Source organism: Entelurus aequoreus, linkage group LG15 (assembly GCF_033978785.1).
Source record: "Entelurus aequoreus isolate RoL-2023_Sb linkage group LG15, RoL_Eaeq_v1.1, whole genome shotgun sequence".
NCBI lineage: Eukaryota > Metazoa > Chordata > Actinopteri > Syngnathiformes > Syngnathidae > Entelurus > Entelurus aequoreus.
The window spans coordinates 12,484,850-12,509,734 of NC_084745.1; the positions used below are offsets into that span (position 1 = coordinate 12,484,850).

Sequence of the window (24,885 nt, forward strand, 5' to 3'; positions counted from 1 at the left end):
CCCACGTGAACTATCAGTCAAGTAGCACAGAGCGGACTCAGCCAAACTCCCTCTCAGTAATGTTGACATTTACAACAGCAATAAAGCAAGTATGCTTGGTACAAAACGCTCAAACCTAAAGTAGGGCATCACCCTTTCAAATGTGCTTCCAATCTTGGTGCTAATTCACGTTGGATTTGCCATAGACTGGCTACTATTAGCACTAGCGATTTTAACACCTCCAAATTTGGTAAAGGAAACTACGACTAAGATTACTGTTACAATCAAACAGCTGGTGTGTAATATGCGCAATACATACAGTACAAACAATTTGTAGGGCGCAACATGCCACATTCGGCTTCCTGGAAAAAGCTACTTCCTGGTTAGACAACATACCATGGATAGCCTGTACTGCACTGCCATCTAATGTCTTATGTAATAAGAAAACAATCTAAGATTTGGACAGCACAGTTATCATAATCAGCTCATTTTAAAATATCACATTAACATTTTTGTATTTTCAATTAACATTTATGAAAACAAATACCGAAAATTGGTACCATTGAGTACAGGTATTGATCCCAGGTATTGAGAATTGGTACCGTATCAGTTCAAGTGTTTACAGCACCCGTCCCTACCTATTTTGTCTGTTTTGATTAATAATGTCTTTTTATAGAATTTTTTTTTTTTTCAAAACAAAAAAACGTCAAAATGTCCCTTTGATTTTTCTAAGTAAGTATACATGTAATGTAGTAACCGGCACATTTATAATAACATTTAATATTTGTGTATTTTGCTCATTTTAAGCATACGCGGCGCATTAACTTCAAAAACGCATCACAATGTTTGCACGCATAATAAAACATCACTTACTGTACAAGGTATGTAGTCATTAGGATGCCGACTGCTAGGATGTTCATATATTCCCATTTAGATTAATTTTACACCTATTTAAGGCTCCATTTACTTCACATCAAATATTCCACTTTGAAAATGTGTGTTTTTATAATTAAAAACTGGGTTTTCTCTGACAAAAAGGACATCAAACATTTCGTCTTTTTTAATTGTATAATTGACACATCTGATCTAAATTTCATAAAAGAAAAAATTATAAAATTGGTACCGTATCAGTTAAAATGTTAACGGCACCCGTCCCTACCTATAAACCAAAGCTGACACTAAGTTTTGATTAATAATGTCTTTTTATAGAATTAGTTTTTTGTTTTGTTAAAACAAAAATCAAAATGGCCCTTGCGTTCCTTGATTTTTCAAAGTAGGTATATATGTGATGTAGTAACATTTATAATAACATTTAATAATTATGTATTTGCTAATTTTAAGCATTCGCCACACATTTCAATAACGCATCACAATTTCTACTTTATATTTTCTTCTTCACTGATAATTACTCACTGCAGACTTCATGAGAGCCAACACACATAATAAAACATCACTTACTGTACAATGTCCGCTGCCATTAGGATGCTGACTGCTAGGATGTTCATATATTCCCATTTAGATGAAGAGTGACTCAACGTCCTCGTGGAAAACATCTTTTTCGTGTCGTTCTTGCCATTCCCGGGTCTAAATTGGCTGTCAAAGTGTACCAACTCGTCGGAATACGTCCTCAGCCTTCTACTATCCAGGGGAGAGGCATGATTTATGACGAGGAAGGAAACACGAAAGTTAGTGCTTATAATAACAATACCGCCAACACTTGGTTAATATTCAAGTCCTGAAATGTAAATGGGGTATTGTTGGCGCTTTTTGGATGTTTTTTTATTGGGTTTTATGGGACAAATAGTGGACCTTGGGCTTTTATTTACGAGGTAGAATGCATTAAAATTTAAAAAATCCATCCGTCATGTCTTTCATAATGATTGTGAACGATAGGCAAAATTCCCCCCAAAAAAGTGCAGTTCCCCTTTAAGTCTCTAAAGTCTAGATCAACTTGTGATCTACCCGTTAATTAATTTTTAAAATTATTTTTGCATGTTTTTTTATGCCCTTTTATCAAAGAACATTTTTATTTTATGGCAAACACATAAAAGATGCAATATTTTCCCAAAAAATATTTAATATTGGAATTTTTTATTTGAATTGGAGCTTTGAATAGGTCAACAATTTACAAAATGTATTTGAATGCATTATATTTTTTTGTGCAATAACCGTTTAAAAGAAAATCCCACTAAAATGTTTAGGGATCCAAAAGGGCCCCCTTATAAAAGTGTTAGAAATTAGTCGTATATTCTTCTTCTTTTTATTTTTTAAATTTATTTTATTATTATTTTTAATCGCACATCAACTTCAGGTCTACATTAAAAGCATGTTTTATGCCCTTTTTGTCAGAGAAAACCCAGTTTTTTATTATAAAAATACACACTTTCAAAGTGGAATAGTTAATGTGAATTAATTGGAAGCTTGAATAGATCAATTATTCTTTTTTTAAGCAATGACAGGTTAAAAATATCCCAGTATAATTATCTGGAATCCACTCAAAAGTTTAAAAAAAATAAGTTCTATATTTTAAATTTTAATTACAACGCTTAAATCTCTAGTTTAGCTTCAGATCTGTTTTCAAATTTGTATGTTTTTTGTTTGTTTTATGCCCTTTTTGTCAAAGAAAACTTGTGTTTTATATGGCAAACGAGTGGAATATTTGATTTTAAAAAGTGCAGTTCCCCTTTAAGACGTGTAGTCTTGGGGTTCAGAAGTGAATACACCCTGACTCTACCTGCAGTGGCCCCCAGGTAAAGTGAGTTCGAGACCCCCGCCTTACACCTTTTCGCTCTTTCTCCTAACATTTTCACCGTTGCTTAACGAGGCACAGTAAAGGCAGAATGATAGTAGTTGCCAACCATCCATGGTGCGGCTGCTCCTCGCTCCATGCTGCACTGACCGGCTGCGACCGGTCACATGGTCCTGCCTGAGACCCTCCTCCCCCCGGACGAGGTGCCCGTATAAAAGGCGTGGCTCGCCCCTCCCGGACACACTGAGACCGACAAACAGCCAGCTTGGACGGCCCCGACACGCCTGTGCTGCCCTTCATGGATGCTCCAGCAGTATCCTGCGTGGAATTGACGAGCACTGATCCTCTCCTGTGAGTACAGAAAACCCTCCTGTGTGTGTGTGTGTTGGTGTATGTGTGTGTGTTTATCATGGCTAATTGCTCATTTGACTTTGGCTCATGTCACATTGTAAAAACATAGTTCCTGTTGCACGGAAGTGGACACGTATTCTTTTAAATGTCCCACATGATTGAGTCTTCTCCCGCAGGCTATAAATAGAAACGCTGCGCAATGTGCATCCTCTCATTTGCGTTGCGCTTTTACAGCATGCCGGAAAACGGCTTCGATTGACACGGTCGCCATAGCGACCAAGTCCCTCTATGGGACATCTGCCAGGCAGGGACCACACCCTTCCAGCCTCCAGCCCTCCCCCCTCCTGAGATGATGCTGCGCTTTATTAGGTACGCCTGCACAATGCAAGGCCGGTTAGCTTGAACTTTTGCCACTGAAAAGTCAAAGCATGTTGTTATTTTTTATTTTCAAAACCAATAAAACGCAGATTTTTTTCACCTTTAGGGCTCCACTCAAGTTTGGGTTCTGGGGACCTGAAAAGGTTAAAAATGGGTCTTTTTTTAAATTTAACGCAGAACTCTAGATTAACTTCAGATCTATTTGTTATTTGTTTAACTGTTTTATGCCCTTTTTGTGTAATATTTACCCCAAAAATATGTAAAGTAATTGGAGCCTTAAATAGGTAATTAACTAATTAATTACAATTATTATTTTTTGGAGCAATGACAGTTAAAAAATAATCCTACTAAAATTCTTATGGATCCAGAAGGGCCCACTTATATAAGCGTTAAATATAAGTCATATATTAATTTTTTTTATGTTTTTCTTATTCAAAACTTACATCTCTAGATCAGGTTCAGGTCTATATGTCGATTTTAAGATTTTTTTAAAATATGTTTTATACCCTTTTTGTCAAAACCCTATTTTTAATGGTAAAAACACAAAATATGCAATATTTTCTCTAAAAGATTTTCAAAGTGGAATATTCGATGTGAAGTATTTGGAGCCTTAAATAGGTAAATCATTTATAACAACATTGATTTTAATTCATTATTTTTTGAGCAATGACAGATTTAAAATGAAATCCCACTAAATGTATTAAAGATCAAAAGGGCCCACTTATAAAAGTGTTAAGTTATTTATATGTATATGTATATATATATATATATATATATATATATATATATATATATATATATATATATATATATATATATATATATATATATATATATATATATATATATATATATATATATATATATATATTTATATGTATTTTTGTGTGTATTTTTGTGTGTGTGTATGTATATATATATATATATATATATATATATATATATTTATTTATATTATTCAAAGCGTTAATCTCTAGATCAACTTCAGATCTGTCAATTTTAATAATATAAACAAATGTTTTATGCCTTTTTTTTTTCAAAACCCTGATTTTATGGTAAAAACACAAAATATGCAATATTTTCCTCAAAAAGATTTCCAAAGTGAAATGTTTGATGCTAATTCATGCCCTTTTTGTCAAAGAAAACATGTTTTTAATGGCAAACACACAAAATATGCAATAATGTCTCCAAAAAATATTTCAAAGTGGAATATTTAATGTGAAGTATTTGGAGCCTTGAATAGGTCAATAATTTATAACATTGATTTTGAGTCAGTATTAATTTTTTAATTATTTTTTTAACAATGACAGTTTGAAAAAAATATCCCACTAAAATTCTCAGGGATACAAAAGAGCGGCACTCATAAAAGTGTTAAAAAAATTATTTTTTTTTACAACGCTTAAATCTCTAGAATAACTTCAGACCTATCTGCCAATAATACTTAAAAACATTTTTTTTAATGTTTTTTGTTTGTTTATAGTAATAATAATAATAATAATAATAATATTACTGGATTAGATTTATATAGCGCCTTTTTAATGCGGTTTTTGTCAAAGAAAACTTTTTTTTATATGGCAAACACACAAGTGGGACATTTGATGTGAAGTAATTGGAGCCTTGAATAGATCAATAATTCATAACATTGATTCATTATTATTATATTTAATTAATTAATTGATGTTATTACATATTTTTTGATCAATGACAGTTTTAAAGAAAACAGCCTGCATGGTAGCTTTGAGAGTCAACATTGCAATTTTGTATTGTTTAATTTCACCTGTTTGTTTTATTCCATTATTTATGTTTAGTTTTTTTTAATAGTATTTTTAGAATGTGCTGCGGCCCGTTAAAATTAAACTGCGTGTTGCAAATGGCCCCCGGGCCACACGCTGGCCACCCCTGCTTTAAATGACGTACCATGTAACAATATGTTTATTAATTTGGCATAATACTGACATGTAATAAACATTGTCAAATGATCTTTGTATTCACCTATCTTGTATTGTGCAGGTTTCCCTAATTTTGTGTTGTAAACATGTGGTTCTCAAACCACCTCAGAAAACACAAGTACCACCATATTGAGCAACATTAAAATACAGTAGCGTAGTAGGCCTAAGTATTCATTAAAACCAAGGCAGATATTGTAGTTTTGCAAGTAGATTTACTCTTTTTGGCCACTGTAACTACACACAGTTTGAACAGTCACACTGTGTTTGAATATAGCAATATAAGTACTTTATTCAAGTGATTCTGTGGCATACCACTAGATAGAGCACACGTACCACAGTTTGAGGATCTCTGCTCTAAGTTTTGTGTGTGTGCGTGTTCCCCCTAGGTGAGTGTTGGGACCGTTGCTATGGCGAACAGAGGACCCAGTTACGGACTGAGCCGGGAGGTGCAGGAGAAGATCGAGCAGAAGTACGACCCGGACCTGGAGCAGAGGCTGGTGGACTGGATCGTGGCCCAGTGTGGAGGCGGCGTGGAGAAGCCTGCGACGGGCAGGCAGGGCTTCCAGCAATGGCTGATGGACGGAATAGTGAGTGGAAGAAAAGATATCAGATGATAAAAGACAGGAGAGGCAGCAACATTTGATCAGCTGTTGCTGTGAAGTGTGGGACAACACACATAAAATAACTCCTCATGTATTTAATTTAAGTTTTATTCCAAACGCTTACAGCTTCATGAAAGTATGGAGCCAGAACACTGACAATAAGCTTTGGCATCGAAATGTTTTATTCTTGTTGTTTTTCACAGTCTACTTCCTGATTTTATCACATAATTTAAAAAAATATCCACTTTGTATCAATGCCAGTGTTTTGGCACCAAACAGAGGAACGTTTTTAATAGAGACCGATTATCGGCTGGGCCTATAATCAGCACTGATATTTTGACATATATCGGTATCTGCCTTTTTTTAATTGGTATTCAAAAAAATTATAATTAGTGAAGTAGTTAGTAATAACCACTACTTAATAATAATTAGTTAAGTAGTTAGTAACAACCACTACTTAATAATAATTAGTGAAATAGATAGTAATAACCACTGTTTAAGAATAATTAGTGAAGTAGATAGTAATAACCACTGCTTAAGAATAATTAGTGAAGTAGATAGTAATAACCACTGTTTAAGAATAATTAGTGAAGTAGATAGTAATAACCACTGCTTAATAATAATTAGTGAAGTAGATAGTAATAACCACTGCTTAAGAATAATTAGTGAAGTAGATAGTAATAACCACTGCTTAAGAATAATCAATGAAGTAGATAGTAATAACCACTGTTTAAGATTATTAGTGCAGTAGATAGTAATAACCACTGTTTAAGCATAATTAGTGAAGTAGATAGTAATAACCACTGTTTAAGAATAATTAGTGAAGTAGATAGTAATAACCGCTGTTTAAGAATAATTAGTGAAGTAGATAGTTACCACTGCTTAAGAATAATTAGTGAAGTAGATAGTAATAACCGCTGTTTAAGAATAATTAGTGAAGTAGATAGTAATAACCACTGTTTAAGAATAATTAGTGAAGTAGATAGTTACCACTGCTTAAGAATAATTAGTGAAGTAGATAGTAATAACCGCTGTTTAAGAATAATTAGTGAAGTAGATAGTAATAACCACTGTTTAAGAATAATTAGTGAAGTAGATAGTAATAACCGCTGTTTAAGAATAATTAGTGAAGTAGATAGTAATAACCGCTGTTTAAGAATAATTAGTGAAGTAGATAGTAATAACCACTGCTTAAGAATAATTAGTGAAATAGATAGTAATAACCACTGTTTAAGCATAATTAGTGAAGTAGATAGTAATAACCACTGCTTAAGAATAATCAATGAAGTAGATAGTAATAACCACTGTTTAAGAATAATTAGTGCAGTAGATAGTAATAACCACTGTTTAAGCATAATTAGTGAAGTAGATAGTAATAACCACTGCTTAATAATAATTAGTGAAGTAGATAGTAATAACCACTGTTTAAGAATATTAGTGCAGTAGATAGTAATAACCACTGCTTAAGAATAATTAGTGAAGTAGATAGTAATAACCACTGTTTAAGAATATTAGTGCAGTAGATAGTAATAACCACTGTTTAAGCATAATTAGTGAAGTAGATAGTAATAACCACTGTTTAAGATTATTAGTGCAGTAGATAGTAATAACCACTGCTTAAGAATAATCAATGAAGTAGATAGTAATAACCACTGTTTAAGAATAATTAGTGCAGTAGATAGTAATAACCACTGTTTAAGCATAATTAGTGAAGTAGATAGTAATAACCACTGCTTAAGAATAATCAATGAAGTAGATAGTAATAACCACTGTTTAAGAATAATTAGTGCAGTAGATAGTAATAACCACTGTTTAAGCATAATTAGTGAAGTAGATAGTAATAACCACTGCTTAAGAATAATTAGTGAAGTAGATAGTAATAACCACTGTTTAAGAATAATTAGTGAAGTAGATAGTAATAACCACTGTTTAAGAATAATTAGTGAAGTAGATAGTAATAACCACTGCTTAATAATAATTAGTGAAGTAGATAGTAATAACCACTGCTTAAGAATAATTAGTGAAGTAGATAGTAATAACCACTGCTTAATAATAATTAGTGAAGTAGATAGTAATAACCACTGTTTAAGCATAATTAGTGAAGTAGATAGTAATAACCACTGTTTAAGAATAATTAGTGAAGTAGATAGTAATAACCACTGCTTAAGCACCAGCCCTTTTGTCATTTGGTTATATGTGAATCTTTTTTTTGTATATATCCCTATTTAATAAGTAACCAAACTCTTAGTTTCTATTAATAATACAATTTTTTGGGGATTATAGAGTGCACCAGTATACAAGCCGCCCCGGACTATAAGCCTCATATAAATACGTTATTGACACAGAAATATTTTGAACATGCTTATTTACATACCTAAATTGCTTCCAAATGGTGTCTGTAACACAAAATGGCTGATCAAACAAAACAGAAGTCATCGTCATGGATCCACTAGCTGCGGAAGCTCGCTCTCCAATCAGCTAAACACACTCCATAACTCCACAGTGGTGTTTTGGTGAATTTACGTAACTGAAACAATACAAAAAGAATGCCATTGTTAGTTAATAATGCTAACACAGACACTCCTAAACGTGTTGGCATATTAGCTAATGCAAACGACGCCAGCTTGATTACGTTACGATAGCCCGTACAGATATGCATGAAAACACTCCTACAGACGTCACACGTGAGGGTTTAGTAAGTAAGAATCGTTTTAGTTATATTGCAAAAATTTACAAGCGTTGCTTGGAGTGATAAATGAAGAATCCATACAAATAGAACACGAACACATGGAGAAAAAAAAGCACTACCCGTAAATGGAAGAACATCTGCAGCGGGCAAACTAGTCCATAAGATAGCTTACAAACGTTGCTTGAAGAAGAATCATTCGGAATAGAAACGCTGTGGACAAATAGACGAAATGCAAAATACTTTCGGTTCAAGGCAAAAAACAGGAAGTACATTTTCAAGCTGCAGCAACAGCAGTGAGCGAACTCATTCAAAAGATGGCACTACAGCACAAGCAATAACACACATTTGTAGTGTTGGAAACTATTTGTTGAATAAAAAACATCACGAAAGAAAAATCGATAAATTAGCTGCACCGTTTTATAAGCTGCAGGGTGCAAAGCATAGGTAAAAAGTAGCGGCTTAAGATGGCAGTACAGCACAAGCAATAACACACCTTTCTAGTGTTGGAAGCTATTTATTGAATACAAAACATCACGGGAGAAAAATGGATAAATTAGCTGCACCGTTTTATAAGCTGCAGGGTGCAAAGCATAGGTAAAAAGTAGCGGCTTAAGTTGGCAGTACAGCACAAGCAATAACACACCTTTCTAGTGTTGGAAGCTATTTATTGAATACAAAACATCACGGGAGAAAAATGGATAAATTAGCTGCACCGTTTTATAAGCTGCATGGGTCAAAGCATAGGTAAAAAGTAGCGCCTTATTGTCCAAAAATATATAGTGAGCTCTTATTCTGAGGTATGACTGCACTATATTTGTAAAAATGAATTAGACCTGATGAAGTCGTGTATTTGATGTTGTTGTTTCCAGATCCTGTGCCGACTCATCAACAGCCTCCATCCGAAGGGCAAGGAGCCCATCAAGAAGATTCCAGAATCCCAAATGGCCTTCAAGCAAATGGAGAAGATCTCGCTGTTCCTGCAGGCGGCAGAGGCCTACGGCGTCACCACCACTGACATATTCCAGACGGTCGACCTCTGGGAAGGTAAACCCTCAGACGCTCCACGCCATCTTTGTGTTGGGCTTCCTGTCAACCGGCGGTGTCACGCAGGGAAGGACATGGCCGCCGTGCAGAGGACCCTCATGGCCCTGGGGAACGTGGCCGTCACCAAGGACGACGGGCAGTACAAAGGAGACCCGGACTGGTTCCACAGGTAAACTGCCTCCTCTCTACGTCCGTGTGGGTCCCCCCCCGCCCCCAGTCTAACTCCCGTTGGGCGGTGCAGGAAAGCCCAGGGCTACCGGAGAGAGTTCACGGAGGAGCAGCTGCGCCAAGGCCAGAGTCTGATCAGCCTGCAGATGGGAAGCAACCGCGGCGCCTCCCAGTCGGGTATGACGGGCTACGGTATGCACCGCCAGATCATGTAGACCAGCACCTTCCTGCTCTAGCTTGCTTGTTTCTACTAACCTGCTGCCTGTGTAGCTCGGAGCCTCTCTCCCGTTTGCAGAACTCACTTACCTCAAACTGTCTCCGTACCTTTTCTTATTTCATGTTAGAGTAAAACCTGATGATCCTCAGGCCATGCGTGTTCCTCATGTGCCGTCAAAGCATGCCATGTATTCTTCCTCACCTTTAGCGATCACACTGGCTGACGGGGTGTGTCGCAGTATTCCTCTTCACCTCGTGCCTGCTTCATGGCTTCTAGACCAGGACCGGGTCCTGGTGGACTGGCCTGCAACCGTAGTACATTTCTGTTGATGCTATAATTAGTTTTTTTTTAAATAAGATGGCGTGGAGGTGTGTTATGAGCTAGCGAGTCAGTGTCATGTGCACTTTTATGTTTGTATTTTTCACTTTGTTTATATTTACTGGCAGGAAATAAAGGATGTGATCAGATGTCCGTGTGGATTTTTGCTGACACCGTCTGGCTGAAGGCTGAAATATGCTCTAGCCTCACCAAGCTTGCAGGTTTCAATTTGATCGATTCCGCTTCCTCGTTTAAATTCCTAACGATTCCGATTCTTTAACAGGCAGGGTCTTCATCCAAGTTATCATAAATCCTCTTCTTTACCACACAACAGCCTTTTTTGTTGTTTTTTGGAGTGCTTTCAAACACTTCTTCGTTGGTGGCAACTATTTATTTTTCGTTGTTCAACAACTATTTCTTCTTTGTTAGCAACTATTTCTTATTTGTTAGCAACTATTTCTTATTTGTTGTTCTGTGACTACTTCTTCTTGTTCAGCAGCTATTTCTTTGTTGTTCGGCGACTATTTTTTTCTTCATTGGCGGCTATTTCTTTTTCGTTGTTAGCCGACTGTTTCTTCTTCGATGTTCAGCAGTTTCTTCTTTGTAGGCGGCTATTTCTTCTTGGTTGGCGTCGGCTATTTCTTCTTCTTTGGTCGATGACTATTTTTACTTGGCGGCTATTTCTTCTTCTTTGGCGGCAATTATTTCCTCTTCCTTGGAGGCGACCATTTCTTCCTCATTTTTGGAGACGATTTCTTTTTTTTCAGCAACTACTTCTTCATTGGTGGCGACCATTTCTTCTTTGTTGTTCGGCAGCTATTTGTTCTTCGATGTTCATAAACTGTTTCTTCTTTGAAGGCAGCCGTTTCGTCTTGGTTGGCGTCTGCTAGTTCTTCGTCGTTGTTCGTTGACTAATTTTAGTTGGTGGCTATTTTTTCTTCTTTGGGGGCAATTGTTTACTCTTCCTTGGTGGCGACCATTTCTTCCTCATATTTTGGCGACTATTTCCTCTTTGTTGTTCTATGACTATTTATTCTTCTTGTTCAGCAACTACTTCTTTGTTGATGGCGACCATTTGTTCTTTGTTGTTCACTGACTATTCCTTCTTCATTGTTCGCCAACTATTTCTTCTTCGTGGTTATGTGACTTTCTTCTTTTATGTTTGGCAACTGTTTCTTCTTTTATGTTTGGCAACTGTTTCTTCTTTGTAGGCGACCATTTCATCTTGGTTGGCGTCGGCTCTTTCTCCTTCATTGTTTGTTTACTATTTTTAGTTGGTGGCTATTCTTCTTTGGCAGCAATTTATTCCTCATTCTTTGGCGACTATTTCTTTGTTCTATGATTTTTTCTTCTTGTTCAGCAACGACTTATTCATTGGCGGCGACCATTTCTTCTTTGTTGCTCGGCAGATATTTCTTCTTTGCTGTTTGACGGTTATTTCTTCTTTGACGGCAATTATTTCCTCTTCCTTGGTGGCGACAATTTCTTCCTCATTCTTTGGCGACGATTCCTTCTTATAAATAAATGATAAATGGGTTATACTTGTATAGCGCTTTTCTACCTTCAAGGTACTCAAAGCGCTTTGACAGTATTTCCACATTCATCCACTCACACACACATTCACACACTGATGGCGGGATTCTTCTTTGGCAGCAACCATTTCTTTGTTGTTCACAGCTATTTCTTCTTCGTTGTTTGCTGACTATTTGTTCTTTGTTGTTTGCCGACGTTTTTTTCTTTGTTGTTAGGCGATTATTTCTTCTTGGTTGGCTGCGGCTATTTCTTCTTCTTTGTTTGATTACTATTTCTTCTTCGTTGGTGGCGACTATTTCTTCTTAGTTTTTCTGTGGCTATTTCTTCTTTGTTGTTCGGCGGCTATTTCCTCTTTGTTGGTGTCTGCTATTTCTCCTTCGTTGTTTGGCGAATATTTCTTCTTCATTGGCGACTATTTTTTCTTCTTTGGCGGATGCTAGTTCTTCTTCATTGTTCACCTACTATTTCTTCTTTGTTGGTGGTAACTATTCGGTCTTTGTTGTTGGGTGGCTATTTCTTCTGGTCAGAGATCGAAACTATCCATCCATTTTCTACCGCTTTTCCCTCTAGGGGTCGCAGTGGACTAGAAAAACAAAATGGAAATTAATTTGAACAATTCCGTAAAAATCGGAATCTTAGTCCCGGTTACCAAATGACTGACGCCGGCTGGCTCCTCCCCCATCCGAAATAAAATTATAACCCTGTGTCAACGGCGACACGGACTGTTGAGTTGTGATTGGTCATCTTTTTTATAACTTTATTTCCGCGTTCAGGGGTCACACAGGCAACCTTATCCTCCGGTTTTGTAGCGCTATATAAAATGAAAGTAAGCGTTGTTTCAAAATGATGAGTTCTAGCTCCAACAACAATGTGGATCTCGTAGCTTGAGTCCACGCAGAAAGCTGCTAGCGAGATAATGAGATTTGTGGTGGAAAACATTGCCTCTAGTGGTTTGGAAGAGAGTTGCAAGCTACGTAACGTGAGAGCATATTTTAGTCTGTAGGTTGCACAAAAATGTATTCGAGTTCAACCGTGATGAATTATTTCAATTAAAAATCAATACAATCCAATAAAAAGAAAACGTTAGTTTCGCCAAAATGTCCGGGGTGACCTATAGGGGGCAGCGCACAAGAGATGCCCTCACGCTGTGTGAGCAAATATTGTCAAATTACTTAGGAATTTCGATCTAAAATTAAATGTTTCTTATGAAAGTAATAAATAATCATAGAGTGATGTATGATGTTTACTGTACTGTATATGAGGAGTGTTTGTACGTGTTATGGTCTTATCTGGCTTGTACATTGCTGCTCCTCCCACACGTCCCTCCTGCCTCTCGTCACTGACCACAATCTCATATCAAAAAAAAAAGAGGATTAGCAGGACGGCCGAGTCATTACAAGCAGTTTCCTGTGCATCAGTGGATAGTTTGTGTGCACACACAGTCTTCATTCAATTTGAGCTTTTTGCTTGGGGAACATTTGCTACATGTTGTGTGCCGTTATCTCTGCTGCACAGCTCCAGATGACTCCAGCATGTAAATAACATTAAATTAGCATTTCACATCCATTGTATGGTAATATCAGCATTTGTCCAAAGTGCAGCCCAGGGGCCGTTTGTGGCCCACGACACATTATTTTTATTAATTAATTAATTTATTTTGATTTTTTTGTCCTGTCCAGCTTCTCAGGCAAATCATATAGTTGATGTAGATGCCCATATCGACTGTTCAGATTTATTTTACAAAAGAGAAGTCTAGGATACTTCTCTTGTTGCCTTGATTGTATTTGACTTTATTAAATGTATTTATATTATCATTTGGTGCAGCCGGGCCGGAGCAGGAAGGGATAGAAAGAGGAAAAAAAAGAAGACAGAGGGGGAAATTGTGGGGACAAGACGTGGATTAGACAGAGAGACAAAAACAACAACAGCAAACACAACAATATCAGCAAATACGATATGTACAAATATGATGGTAAAAGTGATAGCAAAGAAGCAGTTAGTGAAATAAATAATAATACAAAAATGACAATGAGCATTATTACACTACAAATGGAGCAATACAAATACCAATAGAAATAGCGCTATTGATAATGAACAGTACCAATAATTTACCTCTATTATCAACGATACAGTTGTTCAAATGCAACAATACATATACGTAATGATAACTAGAGATACAAAAGAATGCAGAAAAATGGAGGGGAAGAAAGAGAAGCAACCTATATTAACCTTGTAGATTGTTATAACAATAGGTTAAGCTTTTACGACACATTCTAAAGACAAATTAAAAACAATCCGGGTGAGAACATTACAGAAAAAAGTAGAATATCCAATTTTGGGTGAAATTGCGTGTGAATCCTGAAATGTGCAAGCCATTGAAATACACAAACTGAACTTAAATGCTGACATTAGCATGCTAACAGAATGCGTCAAGTACCAAGTCATATGACTAGGTAACGTACGCATGTGAAATTAGCTAAAAAAGCTAGCATGCTAACAGTTAGCTTCTATCAAGTACCAAGTTTAATGACTCTGAGGTGTTTGGTTGTAAAATTGGCACCAAAAAAAAGTTTGCATGCTAACAGTTAGCTTGTATCAAGTACCAAGTTATACTACCCTGAAGAGTTTGGCCGTAAAATTGGCAAAAAATGCTAGCATGTATCACGTACCAGGTTATATGACTAGGTAACATACGCATATAAAATTAGCTAAAAAAGTTATCATGCTAACAGTTAGCTTCTATCAAGTACCAAGTTTAATGACTCTGAGGTGATTGGTTGTAAAATTAGCACCAAAAAAAAGTTTGCGTGCTAACAGTTAGCTTGTATCAAGTACCAAGTTATACCACCCTGAGGAGTTTGGCCGTAGAATTGGCTAAAAATGGTAGCATGTATCACGTACCAAGTAATATGACTAGGTAGCGTACGCATGTAAAATTAGCTAAAAAAAAGTTAGCATGCTAACAGTAAGCTTCTATCAAGTACCAAATTTAATGACTCTGAGGTGTTTGTTTGTAAAATTGGCACACAAAAAAAACCAGTTTGCATGCTAACAGTTAGCTTGTATCAAGTACCAAGTTATACTACCCTGAGGGGTTTGGCCCTAAAATTGGCCAAAAATGTTAGCATGCTAACAGTTAGCATGTATCACGTACCAAGTTATGACTCTGAGGGGTTGGCATTGCAGCAGGCCCATAATTAATGATATAATTATGGGTCAGATAGTTTAGCATATATTGATTGACCCATATTGTATTGGTTTTAGTATCTTTAATGTACAAAATCTATCAAAACATACGGAGCCCCTAATGGGACATGGGGGAATGTTATTTATTTATAATTTTTTTTTTTTTTTAGACATTTATCTCGTGCGCACGAGAAACTTTTTATAAAGTTATAAAAAATAAATATTATTTTTAATTTTTTTAGACATGTATCTCGTGCGCACGAGAAACTTTCTCGTGTGCACGAGATACATGTCTAAAAAAAATAAATATACATGTATATATAATTTTTATTTATTTATTTTTTAGACATGTATCTCATGTGCACGAGAAAGTTTCTCGTGCGCACGATACATGTCTAAAAAAAAAAAAAAATTCTAATTTTTTTTTTATAACTTTATAAAAAGTTTCTCGTACACACGAGAAAGTTTCTTTTGCGCACGAGATACATGTCTACATAAAATAAAATAAAATAATTAAAAAAAAATGTTCCCCCATGTCCCTATAGGGGCTCTGTAAAAACATCCTTCAATTGTATTTTTTAATTTTTTTCAAACACCTTTGATTTAAATTACATTTTTTATGCGGCCCTCGTTTGAAAAATACTGTACTGCCGTGTGGATGTTTGAGTTATTTGAGCTTCTTATTAGCTTCTGGGGCAAAGATGTGTAACTCAAGCACTCAATAAGTAACCCAAAAACCTCCACCAGCCAATGAAATGAGGACTTGAGAGGTCCAAAGTTCCTGGCGCTCCACCACATGAGCTCCATCTCCATCCCGGCCCAGCCCGCTGTCAGTTTGCTCGCCCGCCAAAGCCATGCTGAGATTCAGCCTCGCTCTCTTGCTCCTCCTGCTGGGGGTCCGCTGCGTCGCACAGGAGGCGGGACAAAGCAAAGGCTGCGCCTGCGGATACCCCGGAATCCCCGGGGACCCGGGTCATAACGGGGCGCCCGGGAGAGACGGCAGGGATGGACTCCGTGGCGAAAAGGGGGACACGGGTAAATAAAGACACGGTTTATGCGGTCATTTTGTAATTAATAATAAAAAAATGTATCCTCTCTGATTAGGTGGAATTGGTCTGACGGGGTTGGCGGGAAAGGACGGCCCAAAGGGCGACGCAGGGGACCCGGGTAAGTGAAGGAATCTTCTCATCCAGATTTATGGTCCTTTTCACCTTCAGAACCAGTACAATATATAGATTTTTGTTTTAACAACTAGAAAATGCAATTTCCGTCGAAATTTCGTGTGAATGTTGAAGAGCCAAAGCCGAACTGAAATGCTAACAGTCAGCACGCTGGCCAGATAGTAGGGGTGTGGGAAAAAATCGATTCGAATTCGAATCGCGATTCTCACGTCTTGCGATTCAGAATCGATTCTCATTTTTTAGAAAATCGATTTTTTAATTTATTAATTTATTTTTTTTTCCATTTTTTTTTTTTTTTTTAAAATTAATTAATCCAACAAAACAATACACAGCAATACCATAACAATGCAATCCAATTCCAAAACCAAACCCGACCCAGCAACACTGCAATAAACAGAGCAATTGGGAGGAGACACAAACACGACACAGAACAAACCAAAAGTAGTGAAACAAAAATGAATATTATCAACAACAGTATTAATATTAGTTACAATTTCAACATAGCAGTGATTAAAAATCCCTCATTGACATTATCATTAGACATTTGTAAAAAAAATGAACAATAGTGTCACAGTGGCTTACACTTGCATCGCATCTCATAAGCTTGACAACACACTGTGTCCAATATTTTAACAAAGATCAAATAAGTCATATTTTTGGTTCATTTAATAGTTAAAACAAATTTACATTATTGCAATCAGTTGATAAAACATTGTCCTTTACAATTATGAAAGCTTTTTACAAAAATCTACTACTCTGCTTGCATGTCAGCAGACTGGGGTAGATCCTGCTGAAATCCTATGTATTGAATGAATAGAGAATCCTTTTGAATCTGGAAAATATTGTTTTTCAATCGAGAATCACGTTGAATCGAAAAAAATCGATTTTGAATTGAATCGTGACCCCAAGAATCGATATTGAATCGAATCATGGGACACCCAAAGATTCACAGCCCTACCAGATAGTGTTAAGTAAAAGCAAAAGAAGCTTAAAAGACAGCTCGCTAACAATATAATTCTTACAGTTAGCATTAGTGAAATCAAAATATATGACATTGAGGTGTATACTTGCTAAATTAGCTATAACATCTAGCACGATAATGTTAGCATGCTAAAATGCTGACTGTAGCATGCGTCACGCACCAAAATATATCGCTCTGAGGTGTGTGCCTGAAAAATGTGCTTAAAATGCTGGTCGCTATTAGAGATGTCCGATAATATTGGCAATAAATGCTTTATAAAATGTAATATCGGAAATTATCGGTATCGTTTTTTTTATTATCGGTATCGTTTTTTAAAATTTTATTTTATTTATTTTTTATTAAATCAACATAAAAAACACAAGATACACTTACAAATAGTTCTGTTATTAATATTCTGGTTCCTACATTATATATCAATATATATCAACACAGTCTGCAAGGGATACAGTCCGTAAGCACACATGATTGTGCGTGCTGCTGGTCCACTAATAGTACTAATCTTTAACAGTTAATTTTACTCATTTTCATTAATTACTAGTTTCTATGTAACTGTTTTTATATTGTTTTACTTTCTTTTTTATTCAAATAATTTTTTTAAAATGTATTTTATTTTATTATTATTTTAAAAAAGGACCTTATCTTCACCATAAATGGTTGTCCAAATTAGGCATAATAATGTGTTAATTCCACGACTGTATATATCGGCATCGGTTGATATCGGTATCGGTAATTAAGAGTTGGACAATATCGTAATATTGGATATCGGCAAAAAAGCCATTATCGGACATCCCTAGCGACAATCATTGGCACTTTAACTTTAACTTTTTAATTGAAGTTGTATTAATAACTTTTTTTTAAACTTTGAAAAATTAAATCTAAGGAACTAGAACTGTTCCTTGTCTTCCTAGGTGCACCTGGTCCAGCGGGGCTCAAGGGGAAAAAGGGGGACAATGGAGAGCAGGGCCCACTTGGGAAAATGGGGCCCCAAGGAGCCCAAGGGCCTGTGGGTTTGAAAGGAAGTAAAGGCGAGCTTGGGTTACCTGGACCCCAGGGCCCCGAAGGTGGCGTGGGGGGGTCTGGACCACAGGGTGCAAAGGGGGAAACCGGCCTCCGCGGGGACAGAGGCATTCAGGGACCCGTGGGTCCCCCTGGCAGGCAAGGTCCTCAAGGGGACATGGGCGTTCCAGGCCACAAAGGTGCCCTGGGCCATCGGGGGGAGACGGGGTCCCCGGGAGACCTGGGTGACAAGGGCGAGAAAGGAGACGCTTGTGTTCTCTCCAAAAGTGCTTTCTCCGTGGGACTGACGGCGCAGAGCAAGCTCCCGCCGGCTCACACGCCCGTCCGCTTCGACAAGATTATCTACAACCGGCAAAATCATTACGATCCCCAAACCGGAAGGTTCACCTGCTCGGTGCCCGGCGCCTACTTCTTCACCTACCACATCACCGTCTTCTCCAGGAACGCCAAGGTGGCTCTGGTGAAGAACGGCGCCAAGGTGGTCCACACCAGCGACCACTACCAGAGCAGCGAGGACCAGGCTGCAGGGGGCGCCGTGCTGCACCTGGAGGCTGGCGACAAGGTGTGGCTGCAGGTGGTCGGGGGGGAGCTCTTTAACGGGCTCTTTGCGGACGAAGACGACGACACCACCTTCTCTGGCTTCATCCTGTTTGGCCCCTAAGTAAGTCCATGCTAACTTATTTTACTAGCATTTCAACTCATTTCAATCTTTTTAAAGCTAAAATGTGTGGATTTTGATCTTGCAAGTATGTTAACTGTTCCCATTATAACATGCTAACAGTTTTTCAAATTGTATTCGTTTGAACCTAAAAATCACGGCTTTTGATACTTGCCGCCATCTTAGAAGTACGCTAACTTTTCCCATGTCAGAATGCTAATGTTAGCATGCTAACTTAAACGTTGATTTTAAGCTTAAAATTCATGGATTTTGAGACATGTTTCCATCTTGCAAGTATGTTGACTGTTCCCATTACAACATGCTAACAATATGTTAACAGTTTTTCAAATGTTTTCGTTTGAACCTAAAAATCACGGCTTTTGTTTTGTGCCGCCATCTTAGAAGTACGCTAACTTTTCCCATGTCAGAATGCTAATGTTAGCATGCTAACATAAATTTTGATTTTAAACCCAAAATTCATGGATTTTGAGACATGTTTCCATCTTGCAAGTATGTTGACTGTTCCCATTACAACATGCTAACAATAACATGCTAACAGTTTTTCAAATTGTATTCGTTTGAACCTAAAAATCACGGCGTTTGTTTTGTGCCGCCATCTTAGAAGTACGCTAACTTTTCCCATGTCAGAATGCTAATGTTAGCATGCTAACATAAATTTTGATTTTAAACCCAAAATTCATGGATTTTGAGACATGTTTCCATCTTGCAAGTATGTTGACTGTTCCCATTACAACATGCTAATAACATGCTAACAGTTTTTCAAATTGTATTTGTTTGAACCTAAAAATCACGGCTTTTGATACTTGCCGCCATCTTAGAAGTACGCTAACTTTTCCCATGTCAGAATGCTAATGTTAGCATGCTAACTTAAACGTTGATTTTAAGCTTAAAATTCATGGATTTTGAGACATGTTTCCATCTTGCAAGTATGTTAACTGTTCCCATTACAACATGCTAACAATAATTTGCTAACAGTTTTTCAAATTGTTTTCGTTTAAACCTAAAAATCACGGCTTTTGATACTTGCCGCCATCTTAGAAGTACGCTAACTTTTCCCATGTCAGAATGCTAATGTTAGCATGCTAACATAAATTTTGATTTTAAACCCAAAATTCATGGATTTTGAGACACGTTTCCATCTTGCAAGTATGTTGACTGTTCCCATTACAACATGCTAACAATATGTTAACAGTTTTTCAAATGTTTTCGTTTGAACCTAAAAATCACGGCTTTTGTTTTGTGCCGCCATCTTAGAAGTACGCTAACTTTTCCTGTGTCAGAATGCTAATGTTAGCATGCTAACATAAATTTTGATTTTAAACCCAAAATTCATGGATTTTGAGACATGTTTCCATCTTGCAAGTATGTTGACTGTTCCCATTACAACATGCTAATAACATGCTAACAGTTTTTCAAATTGTATTCGTTTGAACCTAAAAATCACGGCTTTTGATACTTGCCGCCATCTTAGAAGTACGCTAACTTTTCCCATGTCAGAATGCTAATGTTAGCATGCTAACTTAAACGTTGATTTTAAGCTTAAAATTCATGGATTTTGAGACATGTTTCCATCCTGCAAGTATGTTAACTGTTCCCATTACAACATGCTAACAATAATTTGCTAACAGTTTTTCAAATTGTATTCGTTTAAACCTAAAAATCACGGCTTTTGATACTTGCCGCCATCTTAGAAGTACGCTAACTTTTCCCATGTCAGAATGCTAATGTTAGCATGCTAACTTAAACGTTGATTTTAAGCTTAAAATTCATGGATTTTGAGACATGTTTCCATCTTGCAAGTATGTTGACTGTTCCCATTACAACATGCTAACAATATGTTAACAGTTTTTCAAATGTTTTCGTTTGAACCTAAAAATCACGGCTTTTGTTTTGTGCCGCCATCTTAGAAGTACGCTATCTTTTCCTGTGTCAGAATGGTAATGTTAGCATGCTAACATAAATTTTGATTTTAAACCCAAAATTCATGGATTTTGAGACATGTTTCCATCTTGCAAGTATGTTGACTGTTCCCATTACAACATGCTAACAATATGTTAACAGTTTTTCAAATGTTTTCGTTTGAACCTAAAAATCACGGCTTTTGTTTTGTGCCGCCATCTTAGAAGTACGCTAACTTTTCCCATGTCAGAATGCTAATGTTAGCATGCTAACATACATTTTGATTTTAAACCCAAAATTCATGGATTTTGAGACATGTTTCCATCTTGCAAGTATGTTGACTGTTCCCATTACAACATGCTAATAACATGCTAACAGTTTTTCAAATTGTATTCGTTTGAACCTAAAAATCACGGCTTTTGATACTTGCCGCCATCTTAGAAGTACGCTAACTTTTCCCATGTCAGAATGCTAATGTTAGCATGCTAACTTAAACGTTGATTTTAAGCTTAAAATTCATGGATTTTGAGACATGTTTCCATCCTGCAAGTATGTTAACTGTTCCCATTACAACATGCTAACAATAATTTGCTAACAGTTTTTCAAATTGTATTCGTTTAAACCTAAAAATCACGGCTTTTGATACTTGCCGCCATCTTAGAAGTACGCTAACTTTTCCCATGTCAGAATGCTAATGTTAGCATGCTAACATAAATTTTGATTTTAAACCCAAAATTCATGGATTTTGAGACACGTTTCCATCTTGCAAGTATGTTGACTGTTCCCATTACAACATGCTAACAATATGTTAACAGTTTTTCAAATGTTTTCGTTTGAACCTAAAAATCACGGCTTTTGTTTTGTGCCGCCATCTTAGAAGTACGCTAACTTTTCCTGTGTCAGAATGCTAATGTTAGCATGCTAACATAAATTTTGATTTTAAACCCAAAATTCATGGATTTTGAGACATGTTTCCATCTTGCAAGTATGTTTACTGTTCCCATTACAACATGCTAACAATAACATGCTAACAGTTTTTCAAATTGTATTCGTTTGAACCTAAAAATCGCGGCTTTTGATACTTGCCGCCATCTTAGAAGTACGCTAACTTTTCCCATGTCAGAATGCTAATGTTAGCACGCTAACTTAAATGTTGATTTTAAGCTTAAAATTCATGGATTTTGAGACATGTTTCCATCTTGCAAGTATGTTAACTGTTCCCATTACAACATGCTAACAATAATTTGCTAACAGTTTTTCAAATTGTATTCGTTTAAACCTAAAAATCACGGCTTTTGATACTTGCCGCCATCTTAGAAGTACGCTAACTTTTCCCATGTCAGAATGCTAATGTTAGCGTGCTAACATAAATTTTGATTTTAAACCCAAAATTCATGGATTTTGAGACATGTTTCCATCTTGTAAGTATGTTGACTGTTCCCATTACAACATGCTAACAATAATATGTTAACAGTTTTTCAAATGTTTTCGTTTGAACCTAAAAATCACGGCTTTTGTTTTGTGCCGCCATCTTAGAAGTACGCTATCTTTTCCTGTGTCAGAATGGTAATGTTAGCATGCTAACATTAATTTTCATTTTAAACTTAAAATTCATGGATTTTGAGACATGTTTCCATCTTGCAAGTATGTTGACTGTTCCCATTACAACATGCTAACATTTTTTCAAATTTGATTCGTTTCAACCTAAAAATTAATGGCTTTTGATTTGTGCCGCCATCTTAGAAGTACGCTAACTTTTCCTATGTCAGAATGCTAATGTTAGCATGCTAACATAAATTCTGATTTTAAACACAAAATTCATGGATTTTGAGACATGTTTCCATCTTGCAAGTATTTTAACTGTTCCCATGATAACATGCTAACATTAGTTCACTAACATTTTTTGCTAATTTATTTATTCAAACATAAAAATCAGGGCTTTTAATACTTGGCGCTATCTTAGAAGTATGCTAACTTTTCCTATGTCAGCATGCTAAAGTTAGCATGCTAACATTTTAGTTAACTTTGATAATTCAAACTCAAAATTCATGGATTTTCAGACATGTTTCCATCTTGCAAGTATGTTCACTGTTCCCATTATAACATGTTAAACATTATTTTTATTTATTTATTTTTTTTAATTTTTTTATTTCAGGCAATGACATAAAAAAGTACAACGTTGACAACACATAATAATATAAATTGATATAGTGCAAAAGGTAATGTATAGTATGTAATGCATGATTGTCCAGTTTTGCCTGAAATTTGCTAAAATGATTTGCTATTTTGCTAAATGTATTCATTTAAACCTAAAAATCATGGCTTTTGATACTTGGTGCTCTCTTAGAAGTACGCTAACTTTTCCAATGTCAGCATGCTAATGTTAGCATGGTAACATTATAGTTAATTTTGATCATTTAAACCTAAAATTCATGGTTTTCAGACATGTTTCTATCTTGCAAGTATCTTAACTGTTCCCATTACAACATGCTAACAATAATATGCTAACTGTTTTTGCTAATTTGATTAATTTAAACCTAAAAATCATGGCTTTTGATACTTGCCGCTATCTTAGAAGTACGCCAACTTTTCCTATGTTAGCATGTTTCGTTAACATGCTAAAATTTGTGTTAATTTGGAGCATTTAAACGTGAAATTCATGGATTTTGAGACATGTTTACATCTTGCAAGTATGTTAACTGTTCCTATTATAACAAGTTAACGTAAACATGCAAACATTTTATGCTAGCTTTTAGCGTCAAGCCCATGAAAATTTCAGGCGAGACTTTTCTCGTTTTATTTGCTCTTACTTGCTAATTTCATCCATTAATTTTGTTTACCGTTTGTCCTCATCAGAGTCACAGGTGAGCCGGAGTCTATCCCAGCTGACTTGGGGGCGAGAGGCGTTCAAGCACACCCTGGACTGGCAGACATGTGAACCACTACTTTTATTTTAGCCCTTTTTGTTTTGTTCTTTAAAGATTGAACAACAATAAATGAAGGTAAACGACAGGAAGTGGACACTGTTGGGATGTAAGTCACCTTTGTTTGCACACTTCAAACAGAAATGTCTTCTACTTTCACTTCTGTGGTTATCATCACAGCTTTTTATCTTTAACCATTTCAAAGTGGAATATTTAATGTGCAGTAATTGGAATCTTGAACAGGTCAATAATTTATAACATTTAATTCATTATTACTTTTTGAGCAATGGCAGCTTTTAATAAAAAGGTCCCACTGAAATAAATTCATAAAAGTGTTAAAAATAAGTCGTACAATTTTTATTTTTTTTGTACTTTCAACGCTTAAATCTCTAGATCAGGGGTGTCAAACTCAAATACAGAGTGGGCCAAAATTTAAAACTGAACAAAGCCGCGGGCCAAGGTTGAACAAATTAACCTTTTAATAGGGACCCAAACAAGTTTTGCATTGAATATTGAACAAGCAAGGCTTATATAACTTTATAGTGTCATGCAAAATTGAGTTTCAAATAATAATAATATTAATTAAAAAATATCAATGGCATATCAAATACAATTTAAATAAAAATGTAATGCCTCTTTTCTATTTGCAGCCTTCTGATGTAAATATAAACATTAACTTTTTCCACAGGCTAATAAGTTTGAAAATAAAATAACAATGGATAAACCAACCATTCAGGACTTTAAACTGCTCAGTTTGCAACACACTGATCTAATCTGATGTGGCCAAACCAGATACCTGCCATCTTTTCTTGGATGCTAGTTCATTCATGTCGGGGCTCAGGCTTTGAGCTGAGGCAACCTTCATTATCGAACGACATGCCGGCCCAGTCACAAGATATGTGTGGCTTCTGTACGCACACACACGTGAATGCAACGCGTACTTGATCAACAGCGATACAGGATACACTAAGGGTGGCCGAATAAACAACTTTAACACTGTTAGAAATATACGCCACACTGTGAATCCACACCAAACAAGA

The 24,885-nt window shown here is 36.2% G+C and overlaps 2 protein-coding genes across 4 annotated transcripts; both read left to right on the plus strand.

Annotated features, from left to right (window-relative positions):
• Positions 1–1,029: 1,029 nt before the first annotated feature.
• On the plus strand, positions 1,030–10,593 carry tagln3b (transgelin 3b). Of its 3 annotated transcripts, XM_062020871.1 has the most exons (5): positions 2,264–3,079; positions 5,793–5,993; positions 9,567–9,741; positions 9,808–9,910; positions 9,983–10,593. In XM_062020871.1, the coding sequence occupies exons 2-5, from the start codon at positions 5,814–5,816 to the stop codon at positions 10,122–10,124; spliced, it is 600 nt and encodes a 199-aa protein (XP_061876855.1). In that variant the 5' UTR covers positions 2,264–3,079; positions 5,793–5,813; the 3' UTR covers positions 10,125–10,593. The 3 variants fall into 3 exon arrangements, with proteins under 3 accessions (XP_061876853.1, XP_061876855.1, XP_061876854.1); XM_062020869.1 differs by having other exon boundaries at positions 1,030–3,079; positions 9,567–9,910; XM_062020870.1 differs by lacking the exon at positions 2,264–3,079 and having other exon boundaries at positions 4,985–5,993; positions 9,567–9,910.
• A 5,151-nt stretch (positions 10,594–15,744) lies between these two features.
• c1qtnf9 (C1q and TNF related 9) lies at positions 15,745–24,083 on the plus strand. The gene is made up of 4 exons (XM_062021965.1): positions 15,745–16,198; positions 16,268–16,330; positions 18,235–19,004; positions 23,778–24,083. Exons 1-3 carry the CDS (start codon positions 16,018–16,020, stop codon positions 19,002–19,004), a joined length of 1,014 nt encoding a protein of 337 aa, XP_061877949.1. The 5' UTR covers positions 15,745–16,017; the 3' UTR covers positions 23,778–24,083.
• Positions 24,084–24,885: the final 802 nt, after the last annotated feature.